Source organism: Oenanthe melanoleuca, chromosome 2, assembly GCF_029582105.1.
Source record: "Oenanthe melanoleuca isolate GR-GAL-2019-014 chromosome 2, OMel1.0, whole genome shotgun sequence".
Lineage (NCBI taxonomy): Eukaryota > Metazoa > Chordata > Aves > Passeriformes > Muscicapidae > Oenanthe > Oenanthe melanoleuca.
Window position 1 is genome coordinate 20,678,015 of NC_079335.1, and position 18,593 is coordinate 20,696,607.

General features: G+C 39.4%; 1 protein-coding gene across 6 annotated transcripts in view; it reads right to left on the minus strand.

The window, feature by feature from the left end:
- Window positions 1–18,593, minus strand: part of GRHL2 (grainyhead like transcription factor 2) — a 65,284-nt gene that overhangs the window by 20,644 nt on the left and 26,047 nt on the right. For all 6 annotated transcript variants that reach the window (XM_056485247.1, XM_056485249.1, XM_056485245.1 and 3 more), the window contains 2 exons: window positions 13,479–13,573; window positions 4,690–4,848 (listed from right to left, as the gene is read on the minus strand). In XM_056485247.1, coding sequence (XP_056341222.1) covers window positions 4,690–4,848; window positions 13,479–13,573 — 254 coding nt within the window. The remainder of the gene's footprint in view (window positions 1–4,689; window positions 4,849–13,478; window positions 13,574–18,593) is intronic.

Here is an 18,593-nt window from a genome sequence, read left to right on the forward strand (position 1 = left end):
AGACAGTTGGCATGCAAGATTACAGATTTTTTTTCCAAATTAAAATTAGAAGTTTCTTGAATAGAAAAGGAGGGGAGGGAGGTAAAGAAAGCAAAAAATACCCACTCAAGATGGCAAAATTCACACATGAGTCAATAAACCAAGTTTAAAAAGAGTGCAAGGAACAAAGATGTACTCCTGGCTGTGATCTATCAGTAGATTTCCAGAGGCTGAAAGAGCTGGAGGAAGAAATAGCTCTTTAGGAAAATATGAATGTGTCAAACAGAAACACTGCCTTCAGACCAAATCCCAGTCCAGCTGTCACTCACCAACCTCAACCACAGAAGCCATGGGATTCACAGTTATGCACTTCCCAAAATTGTTTCTAGAGGTACATTTGTAACATTTAAAGCCACCTGTTCTTTTTAAGAAAGGAGTAAAAATACACATCACAGGCACTGTTTGGCAAAAAAGCACATCCTAAGAAACCTGTGCTGCACAAAGGGCTCTGCCAGGTGGCCACAGCCCTACCTGCCACTTGGTGCTGCTGCTCTGCTGCTCACAGGGGAACAGGATGAACCACCAAAATATTTAATACATGGTAGCAAGTGCGAGTTTCCTCTCAGGAAAGCAGAAACTGAGGACGACTCAGCCTTCTATACATAATAAAAAAATATATGTTTTACTGATTTTCTGTAACCATGAATTTGGTGATGCTTCACAAGTTTCTCTTCATTCATTCATTCATTCAAGGCAACACACCCCAAGATCTCTGGGGTGCAGGCAATCCCTGAGCTGGGCAGTCATTCCCATCTACCAGTGTTTATTTGTGTCACAGCCACTTCACAAATGTGGCAACTGCAATACTCACAAAACTACTTACCAGCTCCAGTTCCTTTTGAGCTTGGAGCAACAGTCATGGCACATGGCAGGAGCCAGCCAAGCCTACAGGATGGATGTCACTGTCACAGGGATAAGGCCACAAAATGATCTTTGCATACTAGAGCATTTCTGCTGTGTAGTTTTGACAGCTGAGCCATCTGACACATACCTAATAAACCCCACTTTGCACATCACTTCAGAACAGAAGAAATAAACCTCTTACAGGGGACTATAAAACTATGCTGTGAACAGTGAAATAATGAAATTGGTTCTTAATTTTTTCATTGATATCTTGTATAAGTGCAAGGAGTACTTCTGCTACTAATCATTAAAAAAAAGCAGCCTATGAAATTCAGCTGATTCAAAGTATTTTCTTTCTAATTCTTCAACTAATTTAAACTTAAGTCTTGCATTCTAGCTCCAGCCTGACAAAGCCCTTGCCCTCATAAGGACCACTCCCATCTCCACTCTGATGCTCATGTGTACACTTGCTTCTAGTTCCAGGCTAAAGCATTCCATATCTCATTGGGCAGGCACATAGACATCAGCCTTCTTCTCTCCAACGCTGAAGATTAATAGGCAATTGGAGTTGCTCAACAGTCTATGATAGTCCATTTTCTCTATGATGTTCCACACCAAAAACCAGGACACAAGATCTGTATATATTCCAAAGAACATGTGGTTTCTTTCAGGTTAAAGAAAACTGGATTCATTTATTTTATTTTGGATCAATCTTATGGTATTTGCCAAGTCAAGTTCTGCTTCTTTTCAGCAAAGATAATCACATGTAGAAAATCAAGTAGCACTGAAGTCTCAGTTTTTTCATACACAGTGGCTGAAGCATCGTGCAATATATAAATATAAATAGCCTGTCAGTTTCCCTGACAACCTACTTAAGGAATAAAAATTATATATTCTTATAATGCAGCATCAGTGATCTGCACAGGATAAAAAAGTTGAAAGGGCAGAGAATTAGCACTGAGAAAACAAGATGTGGACTGTAACGAATGTTTTGAAGATTGCCTACTGAAAAAAAAAATGGACAAAAGACTGGAGAACAAATAGGGAGTATGGTAAAGTCATATTTGTCAAGTAACATTTACAGCCTTTGCAGTGTTTATCTCCATATATTTATGTCACAAAGCACATGCTGGATGTGAATTTATGTTGTTTACATGTAAACTAATTCTAAAATTAAGGAATTGCTGGAATAAATACTCAAATACATATAATATGTACCACTTAGCTAAATGCAATTTTATTTCTTCAAAGATAACTCTTTCTATGACAGCTATGCTGTGTTGCAGTTACAAGACATTAATTTGTCAGCGAATGTTCTTAAAAACTGGACACCTCCACCTGTGATTTATCTAAATGAATATACAAATACACCCACTGGTCCTTAAGAGGCACCACCATTGCAGAAAGAAACATTTGTAATAACACCTCAGGCACAGAAATTTTTTTTCTTCCATGTTCCAAAATGAAAAACATTTCATACTTAGGCAGGAGGAATTTACTATGCAGTTCCACTAGTCCAGGTGATTGTAATAAATCAGGTACTTTTCTCATCAGCTTCTCTTTTGAGGCTGTCAGATTGGAGCATAACAGTGCAGTTCATACTTTCAGAATTTATAAAGATCATTATATGTTTGCTGGGGTCTTTTTTATGTTCCTATAGTATCTCTTCAATTGATCATGTCAAGGAGGTGAGCAATAAATAAGTCTCAGCTTCATGGACTTTCCCAAAAAGGCAGCAAGCTTTGGCCATGTCACTAGAGGGAGAAGGACAGGCTAGAAGGAGAAACTGAACCATTTACCACCACCCTAACCAGAGCCAGGGTTTTTTTTGACATCTTGGAAGGACAAGGATACCCAGCCACACCAGCTACCTTCCTCTGAGTGTGATGAATTCTCCCAGTGCTACCAGCAAGTGGAAATTCTCCAAACATTTATTTACTTACAAAAGCCCTGTGACAAAGGGATGTTGGTAAAGATCTGGCAGCATGAGTTTGGGTAGAAACAAGAATTCATCTCTTACCAAGTGCCAATTAGTACAAACTGTCATGTGAATTGACCTCGATAATTTTCATTCACTCAAATCATTTTCACACCCGCATTAACTTAAAAAGCTCTACATGTGTGTATACATTTATATTAAACAGATGTATAGACTATTATCAATACCCTTGAGCCCTTCAGTTCCCACTTCCAATACATTTTTGATGTGAATAACACTTTAACTATCTCTGTGATCTTTCCTTCTGCTCTGAGACAGTTTTGATTAATAGACTCAATATTCATTTCCTGCTTTCTAGTCTGGATATTTGAAGCTCCAATTTAAGCCAATAGATGCAATGAACATGTATTATTCAAAATCTCCACCAGTTGTATCTAGAGGTCACCCTTGATGAGTTTGTGCTCTGAATTTCCTTCCTTTTTTTAAATAATTCAATTCTTTCTAACTGTTTTTCAGAAACAGGTAGATGAAAACGACTTGTTACTTTAATATTTACTGAGCTTTTAACATCCAGCTGTAGCTTCAAATCTCTCAATATTTGACATTCAAAGTTACAGTTAAAAGCGTAGCATTTTGGCTGTGAGACAACCTCAGTGCATACATTTACATTCGTTACTTCTAAAGATTTTCCTCCACTAACACAACTGACTGATTAGCCCTCAAGATCTTGTTGTCACGACAGCAACAAGGGAATGAACTGAAAAGGGGGAAGGAGCAGCAACACAGAGACCTGAAACAGTTGAACTCTTACCCTTTCCATTAAAAAGTTAATGTTAGGTTTTGCCTAGGGCATGGCCTTTTGTCTTTCTATTCCCATAGTAGGATGGCAAAACTAATTTGGATAAATTTCCAAGTCACTTAAATAGTTATAGGCTCCTGAATCCCTGAACCTTGACAAGAATCCAGGCATCAGCTCCCCAAAAGATCTTTCTCAGCATGGAGAAAGTCATCAGCTGGCACATGCCAAACAAAACTGAAAAGTTGACACACTCTCTTTGAAGTATCATCACCTACATTTTCTACCTGGTGATATACACAGCTGGCCATGACACTGTCTAATTCATTCAGGAGTTATCTATGTCTGGGTGCAGAAACATCTTACTAGTTTCCACACAGGAGTAGTTATACCCATAGCAAAAACCAAGATTTTACTAAAGAAGGTGTGAACACACAAAAAATAGTTACTGAATTACAAAATGGGAATGGAGAGTAATTTTTTGTATTTTACTTTTGATAAGAAAATCCTAGCAACATAAGAACTTCTAAAATAACTGTTTCTAAGCAAAGCAGGGGGAAAACCCATCAGCTGTGTCACTGGAATTTTCTCTTTTCCACTGCATCCTAATAGGGAGCTTAGCAGACATTCACTGAAAAGTTAATTTTTCTGTCAGAAAAACTGACATGAAGTTTACCTGCTACCTATCCCGGCTGTAAGAGTTAGAAGGGATTACATCAGCAGACTGCCACTTACGTGAGCCTGTGATCAGCACTGACCTTCCAAATAGAGATATTTGCATTTGCACTCTATATTACTTTTTAGATATTCCAGAATCATGACCTATAACATGCTGTTCTTAAACAGTCCGACTATTGCTCACAAGCTGAGGAATCAAGGCCAAAAAGGCTGCAAAGCAGTAAAATAATTACATGATAATCAGTTAGATTTGTGATACAGCTGGTCCTAATGCTATGATGAAAAAATACAATCCTTTAAGGAAAGAAACAGCATTTAATTAGGTCTAAAATACAGCAACAATAAACTGCCTAAGATTCCTCCTTCATCCATGGTAGGTATGCTTTCCACTTACCTTGTCACAAAAAACCTTGATCTGGCAGTAGGCTCGGTGGATAGGTTTATTGCTGCGGTTGTTGTAGCTGTAAGTGTCGATCTGAATCATCAAAGGAAGCCCTTTTACTCCTTTTTGTGAGGAGAAGTCTGTGCTCAAGCAATTCACTGTGATGAAAATCTGTGTGCCAGAGAGATTACTTTTTAAAATGTGGTGCAAACAACAATTAAACTTCTGGAAAAACATGACAAGAAATATGAAACTAAAATAAAAATATTTTAATTCTATGAGCTGTGATCCATGCTCTGGCAATTCACACATATGTCCTCCACTTCTGTCCAGCAAAGGCAATCCTGTGCTGGGGAAAAGGACAAACTTGAAAGCCATATACTGGTGCCTCAGTTTGGATCAGAACCACATTTGAGGTTAATCATTTGGTTGTCCCAACTTACCCTGCTTTGGTTCACACCAGAGCTCAGAATACATGAACTAGATTCTTTTTGGAAGAGCCAGACCACAAAGATATGTTCTAGGAGCACTCCTCAGATATTCCAGCTGCTCACAGTTGCTCAGTTCATGGGAACTGACTAAAGATAATCCAAGATAAAACTTCCTAAAACGTGCCTCATGTGAATGTCAGGTCTTTAGCCCATACTTATTCCACTCTACAGCTCTGCTCTGTATGTTTGCACTATTCATTAATACAGATCATCCTGCTTCACCTATTCCAGCTGCCTTAGATATGGCTTGTTCACCTGACAGCTAATTCAAATTCAGTGGGACAAAGATAAACTCTACTTTTTTTTTTTATTTTAAAAATTTTCTTCACACTCTCATCAACACTACTGCCTTCTCCATCCCATCAGTAGATACTCCTGTGTTTCACTTTAAGGACACTTCACTGTCTTTCCTCAGTTTTAAAGATGCATCTCACCCTGTCTTTCAAACTGGGAAGGAATTTTTTAAATATTCGTAAAACTACTCCCTACTTCTTCTCAGAAGCTCCCTTTGTTACACAATACATAACTTGATACTGCATTCAGAGTCACAGAATCATCTGAGCTGGAAGGGACTCAGAAGCACCATCGAGTCTGGTTCTTAAAGTGAATGGCCCATCCAGGGCTGGAACCCACAACCTTGGCATGATTAACATAATGCTTTAACCGACTGAGCTAGCAAGTCCCCTGCTTGTCTATACTTCAGAAATCCATCTCTTGCTCTCCTTCTACAACATAAACTTACAACTTGCTGGCCACTAATAATCTCCCTCTCTTTAACTCAATTGGCACCATGGGACAAGGTCTGTGTTATCTGTGCAGGATCTGGGAGAAGGATCTCCCACCACCAAAGTCTTCCAAGGACTATTTTGATGTAAAGGAAGCACTATGAACTGAAATACCACTGATAGCTTTCAGTCAGGATGGTGTGCATAAAACTCAGGAGATGAAACTAGATTAAAAATCTAATTTTCAGCCCAGTGAGGAATATGCGCTTTACATAATAATTTGAGGCAATTGTGTATTAATCTGATTCTACTTTTCACTTGCCCTTAGCTTAAAAAACACCAAACAAAACAAAACCCCGAAAGTGTGAACCTACAAAAAGGACTGAGAAAACTGGCAGTACATGTCTCCTGAACCAGGAGGATGTGAATTGAAACCTGCCCCAGAAGAATAAGGAGACACTTAGGAAAGAAGAGTTCTCAAACTGGTCTCTTAGTCTCTCAAACAGACCTGATGCACACCTCACTGGGCAGAGGAGAAGGCAGAAGGCCCCTGGGGTCTGGGAGGATTCCTGAAGGAAGAGCTTGAAGGGCATCCCCCCTCCTCCTCCTCCATTCCACAAACAGGGAAAATAAACCAATAGTGTGAGTGACCAGTATGCAACTTCCCTAAGAAAGACAGCTGAGAATAAAGAAGGGCTCCAGCAGGGCTGGTGGGGGATACTTTACCCTCCTGGCAGAAGTTAACATTACAGTCAGGGTCTTTATGATGGAGCCAGAGCAGCTTGTTTGCCTGACTGAGCTAATGGCCCCTCCTCTCTGCTTCTGATTGTATCGCAGAGCTGCATTTACAAATGAAATAGTTGAACTTTAACTGCGGAGAGAAGAGGGAGGCAGGGAAAGGCCCTAGGTGAAACTCTGATTTTGAAGCTGATAGTGTTATTTCTGTTTCAAATTACAAGTTGATCTCCTCCAGGTCCAAAGATAAGTGTAGACACAGCGAATACGCCTTTGAAATATGACAGCCTGAATTTTCATTTGCCTTCAGAACCATTTATGGTGTCAGGACAGTGGTTTAAAGTGTGTATGAACACACAGCAGTGGCATAAAACAGAATCTAGTCTTCCTATATTTTAGGCTATACTTCTGCACAGGGATTTTCCAAAATGTACGTTCAAATGTGAGAAGACATGCAGGCTTTGCATCTACCTAATAGTTTGTACATCTCCCACCCTTGCTGGACACCAGCTGAGAAGCAAAAAAAGATCTTACCCCATCTTAAGCTACATACACTGTGTCATCTCTCTCACTGCCTCCACAATCACAGAGCAGAGTAGGAACGGCTGGGGAAGAGAGACCTTACGGTTTCAAGAGTCCCCATACAGCAATAATAGATTATTCAGCATGAATAATAGATCGATGCTGTGAGACTCAATATCTTGTCCTGACACTGTAATACATCAGGATCTCTCTGAGGAGCAATGACTGTACATTCATGCACATGAAGTGTACTACAGTCATATCATTTGCACCTCACAGATAGACAGATGGATTTGAATTAACACAGATCATTCATACTGGGGAAATTTTCTGTCTCCACGCAATGCTCTATTAACTTTCCTGTAAAGCATCACACTGACTTTGGATTTGGAAAGCATGGGGGTGTATAGAGGGAAAGGGAAGAGGATATAAGATTCTGTTATTTATTTTAGGGTCTTTTTTTTTTTTTGCATGACTAAAGATTTGCACCAATGCAGCAGGCTGCTATGCTGAAGAGGACCTGGAGACACATTGGGACGGTCCCCTTCTCTCTCCCCTGGTCCGGCCAGAAACCACCTCCCCAGAGCAGTGACCTGCTCTGAGCAGCACTGATTTCAGCCATTTGTTCGAACACAGCCTGCTTTGCCCTTTGCAACACTCACCTTCCCCCTCTTCCCAGCTCCTGTCTGCATGTACTCCTACTCTCAACGAGACAAGGGCCAAAACAACTCCATGGGCAACCGTAAAAAGGAGTGCTGCTCTGCTTTCTTGGAAGATATCCAGATTTAAGACCTCCTATGCTGTGGTCTTTTGCATAGTAGAATTAGCATGGTTAGAAAATGTAGAGTTAAGCAGAAGTAACAGTAGCCGGAAGAGGAATCAGTGTTTCCCTCCCAAGCCCTGTCTACACATGTCTTAGAATTATATTAATAAAAGTGACTATGATTGCACCCAAATTCAGATACGACCTTTTTTTTCCTGTGCAAACTGGATTTTAGGAACGTTTTGCTATCTGGAACATATTGTATAATAGTCATTATAGTTATGTCTTTTTTTTTTTTTAATGTCAGCATATCTTAGATTGGAGCAATTAATGGCAGAGTTCCACCCATCTAGTCTCCAGCTCAGGCATGCCATTGGCAATTAAATAGTAATTTGGAGAAACATTTGGTGCTGAGAAAGTTTCACAAGTGGCCTAATATAACGACAACTCTTCCGTTTGTTATAGAGCACGTCTAGAAAAAGGTGTAGCTGCTATTATGAGAATTATTGTTTGTTAAATACTGCAGCATAATTAGGGATGTACAAGACACAAACACAGAAAGCTGTCTTAAGTGAAAGCAAGGCTCAGAAGTGCATTTTCCTTTTAATCATTTAATTCAGCCAACATGACTTTTGCTATGGTCTCAGCTTACACACTAAAGGTCTACAGTTACGAAACTTCTAATATAAGCCTTTTATTACTATTTACATTTCCGGCTCTCATTGTCTCAGAAACTGCCAAGGGCAGAAGGGAGGGAAGAGTGTGTTACGGCACAAAATAAGAAACTTTAAGCAATTTCTCCACTGAATACTGGCAATACATAGAACCCCAGTGACTGGTCTCTTCAAAGTCTGCTTTAAAAGGTTCCTCCCTCCAGACTGTAACAACAAAGAGTTAAATGACTCGTCTCTCGAATTACTAACATCAATCCCATCATTCCTGGTATACACAGAAAGTGTGGGTTTATAGTTTCTCCTACCAGCCGTTACCGTATAAATCCCACACAAAGGTAAGACCTTTGTTTTATTTCAATACAAATGTCTCCAGCTAATGTTTACACTACTCTTTTGAAGCTTCCTCAACCCACACCACACCCCGGCAACTACATAAAAATGCCATTTGCTTTGAATCCCAGATGCATACTTACCAAGCCATTTGTATACACTGAATTTCAACATCATGTGCTACCACAGGTTAACTCTTCTCTAATATATACACGTGTGTGTGCATGTCTCGCATCTATATATACACTCATATATATATCTGCTCACTCGCACAGACAGACGTGGTTTATTAAAGTAGCTGCCAAGTCTAATCCTACATAATTTCTGCTACTAACTCCCCAAAATTAAGCCTCTTTTCCTTCAACCTTTAAATTTTTAGAGAAGATGTTAATTTACTTCCTAATTAAATTAAATTAGATGTAACTTGAGAAGGAAATTCACGATTAAGAAAAAAAGAAATCTTATACTAGTCAAAGCCTGTCCTAAGTAACACTAATAACATTTAAGAAATATGGATTGTCACAATACAAATTATTGCTAGAGATAGTGCTGCTCTATAAGCTTGATTTTACCATTGTACCCACTGGAATTGGAGCTCACTTTGGTCCACAATATCCAAGAACCTAATCCTGCAAATCACTCACTCTTTGAAAACGGCTTATTACGATATGAGCTATGCCAAAACTCATTAAATAACTGGAAAGGTTCCCAGAGGTTTCAGCATACTTTGGATTAAAGATCTACATTTTGGTTAAATATAGCAGGCCAGTGATTGCACGCAAGTATACACAGCTCCTGCACTCACTGAAATCATCTCACTCATCTGCCAGCACCTGCCTGAATAACACAGCCACAAACATGTCTGTTTATTGCATGTCCAAGTTGCAGTGCTTAGCAGAAATCTGTAATCTCTTGATATTACTGAAAACTGTTTGTCTCTTTAAGGTGGCATTTTTTTGTTACCAACTGTTGATTGAAGACATATCTTTGATTTTAAGGCTAAAAAGTATTTTCCATAAAAATATGCAATTAATTGTTTCAGAAGTAACACCATCATAGCCAATTTAAATGTGCCAAATACCTACCAGAGAGAAGACATATCTCAAGGAGCTGGTATGGTTTATGACAAATATATGATCCTTTGACCAAGAGAATTCTGCCTCTTTAATCATCAAACTAACTTCTCTCAGTGCTAACACTGCAAGCAGACAGATGAATGTCTCAGAAATTCAGCTGAACTCTGTTTAAGAGCCTCCACTAGAACTTTGTCAACTAGCCAGATACTGCACTAAATTCTCTATAGGGCAGCAAGGCAAATATGCAGCTTTTAGTATATTATAAAGACTTCAAAAAAAATAGTTTAAAAGTCAGCCAATTCTTGTTAATTTTGTTTGTTTCCTCATCTTTTTTAAAAAGAACTCCTTTAAAAATACCAAACATAGCACTTGGGTTCAACCAAAGGGAGACAACAAATCACCTAAACCATAAATGCTACATATTTATAAAAGAATTAAATACAGGAGGGAAACAAAGATGGATTGTACAAAACTGTTCTCCTCTTCCTACCCCTGCTCTCTTACAGCAATATTTGTGTCTTAAGAAAGTACTGAGTTTGACATGGCTGTAGAGCCTTCCCCTCATTTTCCTGGATCCTGCTCTGAGCCACAAGCCCCATGGTGACCTTTAGAAAAGAGCCTCAGCACAAAAGGATGTTGTTCTAGGAAAGGGTAAGGATGTGCCAGGACTAACTCTGCTCTGCCAGAAGGCAATGGGGACTGCTGCTGCCAACCAGGCACAGCAGAGAAAACATTAGCAGAGTGGTATTTCTGACTTTGGTGCTTTTTCCTTAGTTCACAGAAAGCAATAGTGTGATTATTCCACATCTTGACATGCACTTGCCATGACTGCAAGATTCCATTCCTGTTGATTTGTTGTGCCAAGCAGCAGTTGGAAGATGACACACCAAGCATGGTGAACTGGAGCCAACAGCCCAATTCCATTGACATTACTGGGACAAGAGAGAGAGGCCCCTACCCGTACCCTCTAGATTCCTGTTTGTTCCACTAAGACCCACATGAGGTGGTGCCTTCCTTAGCAGGCTTACTATAGCTGGCAGATTCTGGCTGCCACACTCATTCTCATACCCTCATCCTGAAGGGCTCTGAGGGGAAGGCCTACTCTGCCTGATTTCAGATGAAGAGAAATATGGCTTTAAATTAGTTGCCATCCGGGTGGAGTAGGTAAGTGAGCAATCTGATGCTCAAGATAGATCTTCTAAATGTGGAATTTAGTTTTCCAGGAGAGAGATGTATATTTGGTTAGGTGAATTCTACTGCTTGTCTGATTTTCCACATCACTCCCCAGTGCACTTCCAAAAAGAAGTTTGTTTTCTTTGCTTCTTCCAGGGCCAGTAGAGTACTGCATCACATCCCATCTCAGAATCCCTGAGAAGAACTGTTGTGTGCCACTTTTATCTGACTTGGAAAAAAAAGGTTTTTGTGCCTCTGAGGGGGTTAAGTTTTAATCTTGAAAGTGTGGTGAAAATGGAAAACAATACTGAACAGAAACAATGAAGCCAGTTGAAAGATCATCATTCAAAAAGCTTAGGAAAAGGGAGTCTGTAATTACGCCTTGAAATTCTTCATCTCCCATGGATGAGGTAATTGCTGGATTAAAAACAGCCTTCAGTGACTTGCCTCAGAACCCACAGCTTTCCAATACTGCAGGGGCATCCTAAGGGAATCCCCAGACCCAGTGCAACCAGTTATTGTACTATACTTTCCAACAGGAGCAAACATGGACACAAATGTGTGTAGAGAGGGAAACACTTTAAGTGCAGACAAAGTGATAAGCTTTCACATACAAGCTGATTTATGCTTATAGCCAAACATTAAAGCATGTTATAAATCCTCTCTTATCAATACATTTACAGTTCAAGTTCCTAAAAGATCAGATATGTAATACCCCAAAATAAATATGCATAAGCCAATTTGCATTTTAATAACTACTTCCTGCAAAAATACAAGCAGCTTAAATTTCACTCCTAATGCTTTTTTTAATCCAGTAAGAGTCTTTATTTTAAAATCTTAGTTCGTTTTATTTCCAGTGATCATTGCAAAAGTTGCGTTCTTAATTTTCTGGCACCCAAAGCAAGAGCCAAGTAAACGGTGTGAGAAAAAAGTCCGAGGTTAATTCCTGACATTACTGGATACGACTTCCTTGTTCCTAGATCAACATGGGTGTCTTGCTAAGTCAAGCTGCAAATGCAAATGCCTTAGAGAACTGCCAGCCCTGGGACAAGACTGCCATATGCTAGCTCTGGTAGTACTCCTGTAAAGGTCCTTGAGAAAGACTGCTGTGTTGGAGATCCCAAATCAGTATTTGCTTGCACAGTGATTGCACACACACACAACAGTCGCCTGTTGTGACTGTAGAGGACAACCTACAGCTGTATTTTGAAATGGAAACACATAATAGGGAAATATTTGGCACAGTGAAAATGTAATCACTACATGAGTAAATACAGCTCCATTAGCAACTGGGCCAAGTACAACTCTGTTTATCAAGGTCTGCTTGTGAAAGAGCTGGGTGATTTTCAGAACTATTGTCTTTGCTTTTAAGATATGCATCAGAGATAAAAATCCCTGTTACTACAAGCAGTCAGCACCTTCACTCAGGTATCAGGACAGTGAGTGTTAACACTACTCATTCAGTGCTCAGTACAAGCTGTCAGAGGACTCACTCTGAGGATGCAATGTCTCTAATGCTGCTAGAAATGCAGTGGACAATTGTGCATGAAGATGTCTTTGTATTTGAAAGATTCATAGCTTTATTTGAACACTGGACATTTTGTATTCAACATGAAAACAGTATCAGGAGTTTGCCGAGCTCAGTGTTTGCTGTTTATTAACTCTACATCCTCAAGAGTACTGCATTACCCCCACTCATTTTACACAGCCTATTTCCCTTGTTGTTTGCTTTCCGGGGGCCAACTTCTTCTTATAATTACCGGCGGTTTTTCATTTCTCCCACACTAGTCCATGCAGTTGAAGCACTCTGACAGCCTTTGTACAGCCTTATCTGCAAGAAACTAGTTAAGGTGTTCTGATGTCCTGGTTTATAGGTCCACTTAACAGTCACATTCCTGAATGAAAAACCTCATGCCTGAGGGTACTTGACCATTAAAGAAAAAAAAAAAAAAAAAAAGGTCAAAAAAAAAGCCTCAGTCCTCAAAAATATGTTCATTCCCAATTGCAAAGACAGTCTGTGTAACGATAGAAAAAATAATGGTACCAACACAAAAGAAGGCATAGTCTGACTTACAGAATATTGACTATTGGAGATGCTTAGAGTGTAGAAAGAAAGTTGATAATTTAGAGAAAGAAAACATTCAGCTTGTGTCTTACACCTGGCTTTGCAAATAGGAAAAAATATTTTACTACTTCTCAGGCTGGGCACCTACCAACAAGCCCTCTTATTTGTCAGAAAGGAGAAAAGCAGAACAATGCCTAACAATGGATGGTACTTAAAAAGAGATGCCATCTGCATGGCTTTTCCTTACCTTTGCCTCCTCGTTGACATCCCAAGTAAAGGACACAGCATTGAATGCAATTTCTTCAATATTCCCAATGGTATTAAAACTCTCCTTGTAATCAGCTGTAAGTAAAAAAATACAAGAGTCATGAAAAAACTTGAACTTTGTTTTAAAACTCATAGTAATTCTTTGCTTCTTGAGATGGGTTGTCTAGTGCATCAAAACTACCTCTTATATAGTTTATTATTAATTATGAATACTCTTAATTGCAAAGAGGTAATATAATGCAACCTGAGTCTAATGCATAGTACATCACTAGCTAATGTTCTTGCAAAATATTGTTGGTTCTCAAAAAGGAGTAAGTGTGACTCTACTGGCAATGAGTCAGTGCATTGATTAGCTTGGCCAAGGAATGGTCAAAAATGGAAAATGAACTGAAAACTACTGAAGCATTTAAAGGGACTGTTCAAACCTTGATATTAAGAAAAAACATGGTAAATCCTAAAGAAGCTGTCCAAAAGTCTAAGAGCTATGACTGGAGGAAATCATCAGTGTGCATTTCAACTTTCACAGGAATTGCTTCACTCGATGCTAGATTAATATTTATGTATTATTAAAAAAAAAAAAAAAAAAAAAAAAAATCAGAAAGCCCCCAAAATCCAAACCAACAAAAAAATGCCACACCAAGAACCAAAACCACAAAGATCCTTTTTCCAAAGTACGTACACTACTAAAACAGCAAACAAACAAAAAAATAATTTTAATTTGTCTGACTATAAAATTTGCACTTTCTTCTCACTTCTTCCCCATATGTTGTTATTATTATCATCAATAAACTTTTGGAAGGAATGAAAACCAAAAGGGAGGAAGATTTCAAAGTTGACTAACCCTCCCCCAAAACCAGAAAGGATGGAAAACTATGTAAAAGACAACTCCCAAGTCATCTTTTAATTGAAAAGAGGAACAAGCACTGCTTTTCTTTCACTTTGCTGGACAGTTTAACACATTTTCTTCTTTTTGATGACAGATTAAGAGAGATACCGGGTAATATCTGCTTGATTAAAGGAACTTCCAGATCGTTCACACTAATGGAATAACTCTCTCTGGGACAAACATTTTCTAAGAATCCCTCGAGGGTTGTAACTGGACTCATTGCCAGAGGGCTGAGATCACACTCCTGATCTAAAGTTTGCCCAAATCTGTCCTTCAGAAGCATGCTGATTCTTAGCTTTGTAATCAGTTATAAAAAGAGGATGTTTTTGTATTCTGTGAGAGACACAAATGGTTTCAATATTCATTCCCTTTGCCTAAACTGTTGGTCTCTAAAAAATAATTTCTAGGTAATAACCGCTCTAAAATCATTCATAAAAAAATTGCTGCAAGAAGAATTACTTCAAGTTTGAGACACACAATCAGTATACTTTTCTCTCATTTGAAACACAAGAACACTAGCATCTCACTGGTCAAATAAAATCGTGTCCCTGGGACACATGAATGATTTTTGAATACAATAAAAAAAAAAAAAATTTAAAAAAAAAAAAAAATCACTGTTTAGACCACAGGACCAGCACAAGATATTTGGTGATGCAGCAATTTAACAAAGTGTTTGAGAGGGCAGGCAGAATTTTCATTCCCACCTTGAACCCAGATCTCCTTTCTAACTGAAGTCATTGGCTTCACCATCTAAATGTAGTGTGGGGATGCAAATGAGAGGAAAGACACATAATAGTTTAATACGTATGTGCACAAATCCACCCGTCTCTTAAATTTATGATTCACCAGAAAGTGCTTCATGCAACTGACTGCTGCATATGAGCATGCTGTGTAGGAGCACTTTGGAAAGACATGAACAAGATGTCTCATAGAAACACCTGTTTTCTTGTCTTAAAAGGCTGTTAGAACCTCACATCCCATCAACCCTTCCCTTTTCTCAACACATGCCTCTCCTTGAATTGCTATACACAAATCTCATGGAGTGCCTATGTGACATTCTGTTAAAAAGCAGAAGAGCATCCTATTCCCCTCAATTTACAGGCAATTCAAGAAAGCTCCTCAGTTGATTAAGAAAGCATTTACACCTATTTGAATATTTGAAAGCTGTTAGTGACTACAACTTTTCCTCTTCTGCTGTGAGTTACTAGAAGGAGAAAATCAGGGTTGTTCAATGTGCAATAAATGACTGCATAGGAATTATTTCTTCTTTTGTTACATAAATTGCATATTAAACAATGGCAAATTTTTAATGTTAAACATTAATCATGCATTACATGTCATGGCATACTTTTGTATTGTGCACATAAATAATACAAACTATCCTGAAAAAAAACAAGGGTAAGTTTCTTTGGAGCACAAAGCCTCCACACCCACTCTTCATATTTGAACCTGTTCCAGTACGTCAGATTATTCCACTTATTCTAAATAATCAATATCCACTGCAATTAAGTACTGTATTCTTTATTTGACATTATTTTAAAAGAAAAAGCCAGTGATCCAATGTCACAGCACCGTGAAAATACAGCTGTTTTCCCCCTGCCCCCCTTACTCCTAAAAAAAAATAAACATGCACCTTATACTCCTTCTTCAGAAAAATCCATTATGGTACTTAGCCTAAATTTTGGAAAATACCTTACCTTCTTGCTTAGTAAATGTCAAGCCCTCATGTTTATTTATCAAGTGCTAAGGACTTTAAGACATGTAAATATATGCTTATCTTATTAATATCAACACATCTTCAGATCTGCCACTGCACCTAATCCATTGAAGTATCCTTCCTCCCAGCCAGTACACAAAACAAACAAAAGCAGTGACCCCTGTGTGTCTGGAGTGAAGAAGCAAGCCATTATTTTCTCTGACATCCAGAATATAACAGCAACCCAGAAAGCAAACACACAGTTCCCTGCCACTATGCAAAGCCACACAAGCAAAGTCCCCCCCATCCATCTAAGATCTGAACAGCTGGAACTGGAGCATCCCAAATTAATTTGATCCTCTGCCTGCTAAGTGCAGTTCATAAACAATTAAAAAGGATTCACAGATGTTAAATAGGCTACAAACATCAAATTAAAATACGAGTAGCACCCATGGAAGAGGTGATGCAGAGTTATGGACACTCAATGGACACAGGGCCTGTGTAGTTAACAAAGAGACTTGTTAACTCAAACATTAACTCAGTATTTAGAGGACCCCTTCAGGGATCTGAGTTTTTAACATAGAGGGAAATCTTCATAGAGCCATTCAATATAATTTTGCATGGAAGGGACCCCTAGAGGTTATCTGGTTGAAGCAGGGCCAACTTCAAATTTGGATTAAGTTGCTCAGTTAGCAACTCATTTGATGATGAAACTAGAAGATTTTGTTAAATGCAGCTTGATACTTGTAAGGGAAAAATAATCAGGAACCATTCTGACCTAATAAGCCAGTTAGCCATAATGCCAAAGGAAATGTACTTCAGAAATACCATACTTTTAAGACTTAAAGCTGTGTTACAGTTGTTCTCAAGAAAACACTACTGAGCAACATTCAGGTCTTATTTTTTTTTCTGAAAATTGAGGTGAACCATGCTCTTACAGCTCTTATATCTGACAAGAAGTGCTATATCAGTAAGTCTTACTACACTGTGCTTTGCTCATGTTTGCAGTGCAAATAAAGAATACGCACCAGAGTGCCTCAAAAGTCAGCACAGAGCTATTTCACCTCAAACTAACGGGAAATTAAAAGACATTCACTTTAACACAGGTAAACACACAGCTCATGCACAGCACCTATTTTGCAGAGCACTACTTTACAGAATTTGTATCATAAGTTAACTTGTTGGGGTAAGGCAACTGAAATGTGCCAGGACACCACAAGTGCAGTGGAGTCAGAGGGTGCTGGCACTACAGTAGAGTAAGATGCTCAGCACATACCTTTCAAAAGTATGAGCATTACCACCATAAGCTTGTAGGGACTAGCAGAAAAAAACAGGCAGCCTTCAGAAAGGGCTGTGACGTGGCCTATTTCTTCTCTTAATGTGTCATGATAAAAGTCATTTTGTCTGGGGTGGTGGTTTTACTGCATTAGGTACCCCAATCGGCAAGAAGAGAAAATGCGGGGGGGGGAAGGGAGGAAAGTTAATGAAAAGTTCAGCCAGAATAACAATAAGAAAAGAGGCAGAGAGGAGATTCTGGAAGAGCTGCTTGGACAAAATACACTTGACCTTAAATAACACCCAGGCTGAGTGGAAACTGCATCATTTGAAAATCTACAGGCAGTGCAGTGATTAGGACCACCTGGGGGACAGATTCCCTGATCACCCTGAAGTTCAATCGCCCCCTGAAGTCTCCAAATGTTCTCTGCCAGTAACCCTGCCTTGGTTTAGCCCCCCTCTCTGCCCCCTCTCATTCCTGCCATTCAATGGTTTGGTTCCCTCAGGCGGTCAAAACAAGATAGACTTTGTGTGCTTTGGTCTTGCCGACTCCTTTGACTGGAATCCGTGCAGATGGCTGCATGTGTAAACTGCCCGTGGGAGGGGAGAAGCGCTTGATGTCTAGACGCTGCCACTGACTTCAGCTTCAGGCTCCTTGGCAGCACGTACGTGCTCTTCCTCTGCTAAAATCTGCCGAGCATGCGGCCAGGACAGCTGGGGCTGAAATGGGCTTGTAAATACTTCAGATGGGGCAAACAGGTCTCTCAGGAGAGCACACCAGAACCTGCTTCTCCCTTGCTGCTGACACTGTGACTCAAACTCTACAGGTGTAGGAATCCTGCACGCTCCTTTGCAGCCACCACAATGACGACATCTGCACTCTCAGGCTGCAATTCCACATCAATTAGCTAACATAACTGTTGCTGGATCAAAGACTGGATAACCCCTTGATAAAATAAAGGGAACAGACTCTCTGCCACACCTGAGGAGGTGCACACCTTGATTTTCCAGTGTGGTACACCACTAAAGACACATGCAAGGGGCAGCTCTTCTGTGCAAATATTGAGAACTTTCTGCATGGTCCCTATCCCAGCTCCATAGATCACACAGTCCTAGCAGGAATGAGTCATTGCTAAAAACTGTGGTAGAAGCCATGAAGCCATTGCCAGTATCTTCCACCATATTCCTGTGCAAGGCACCAGAGTTTTCCATATCTGAAATCTTCCCTGAAACATCTG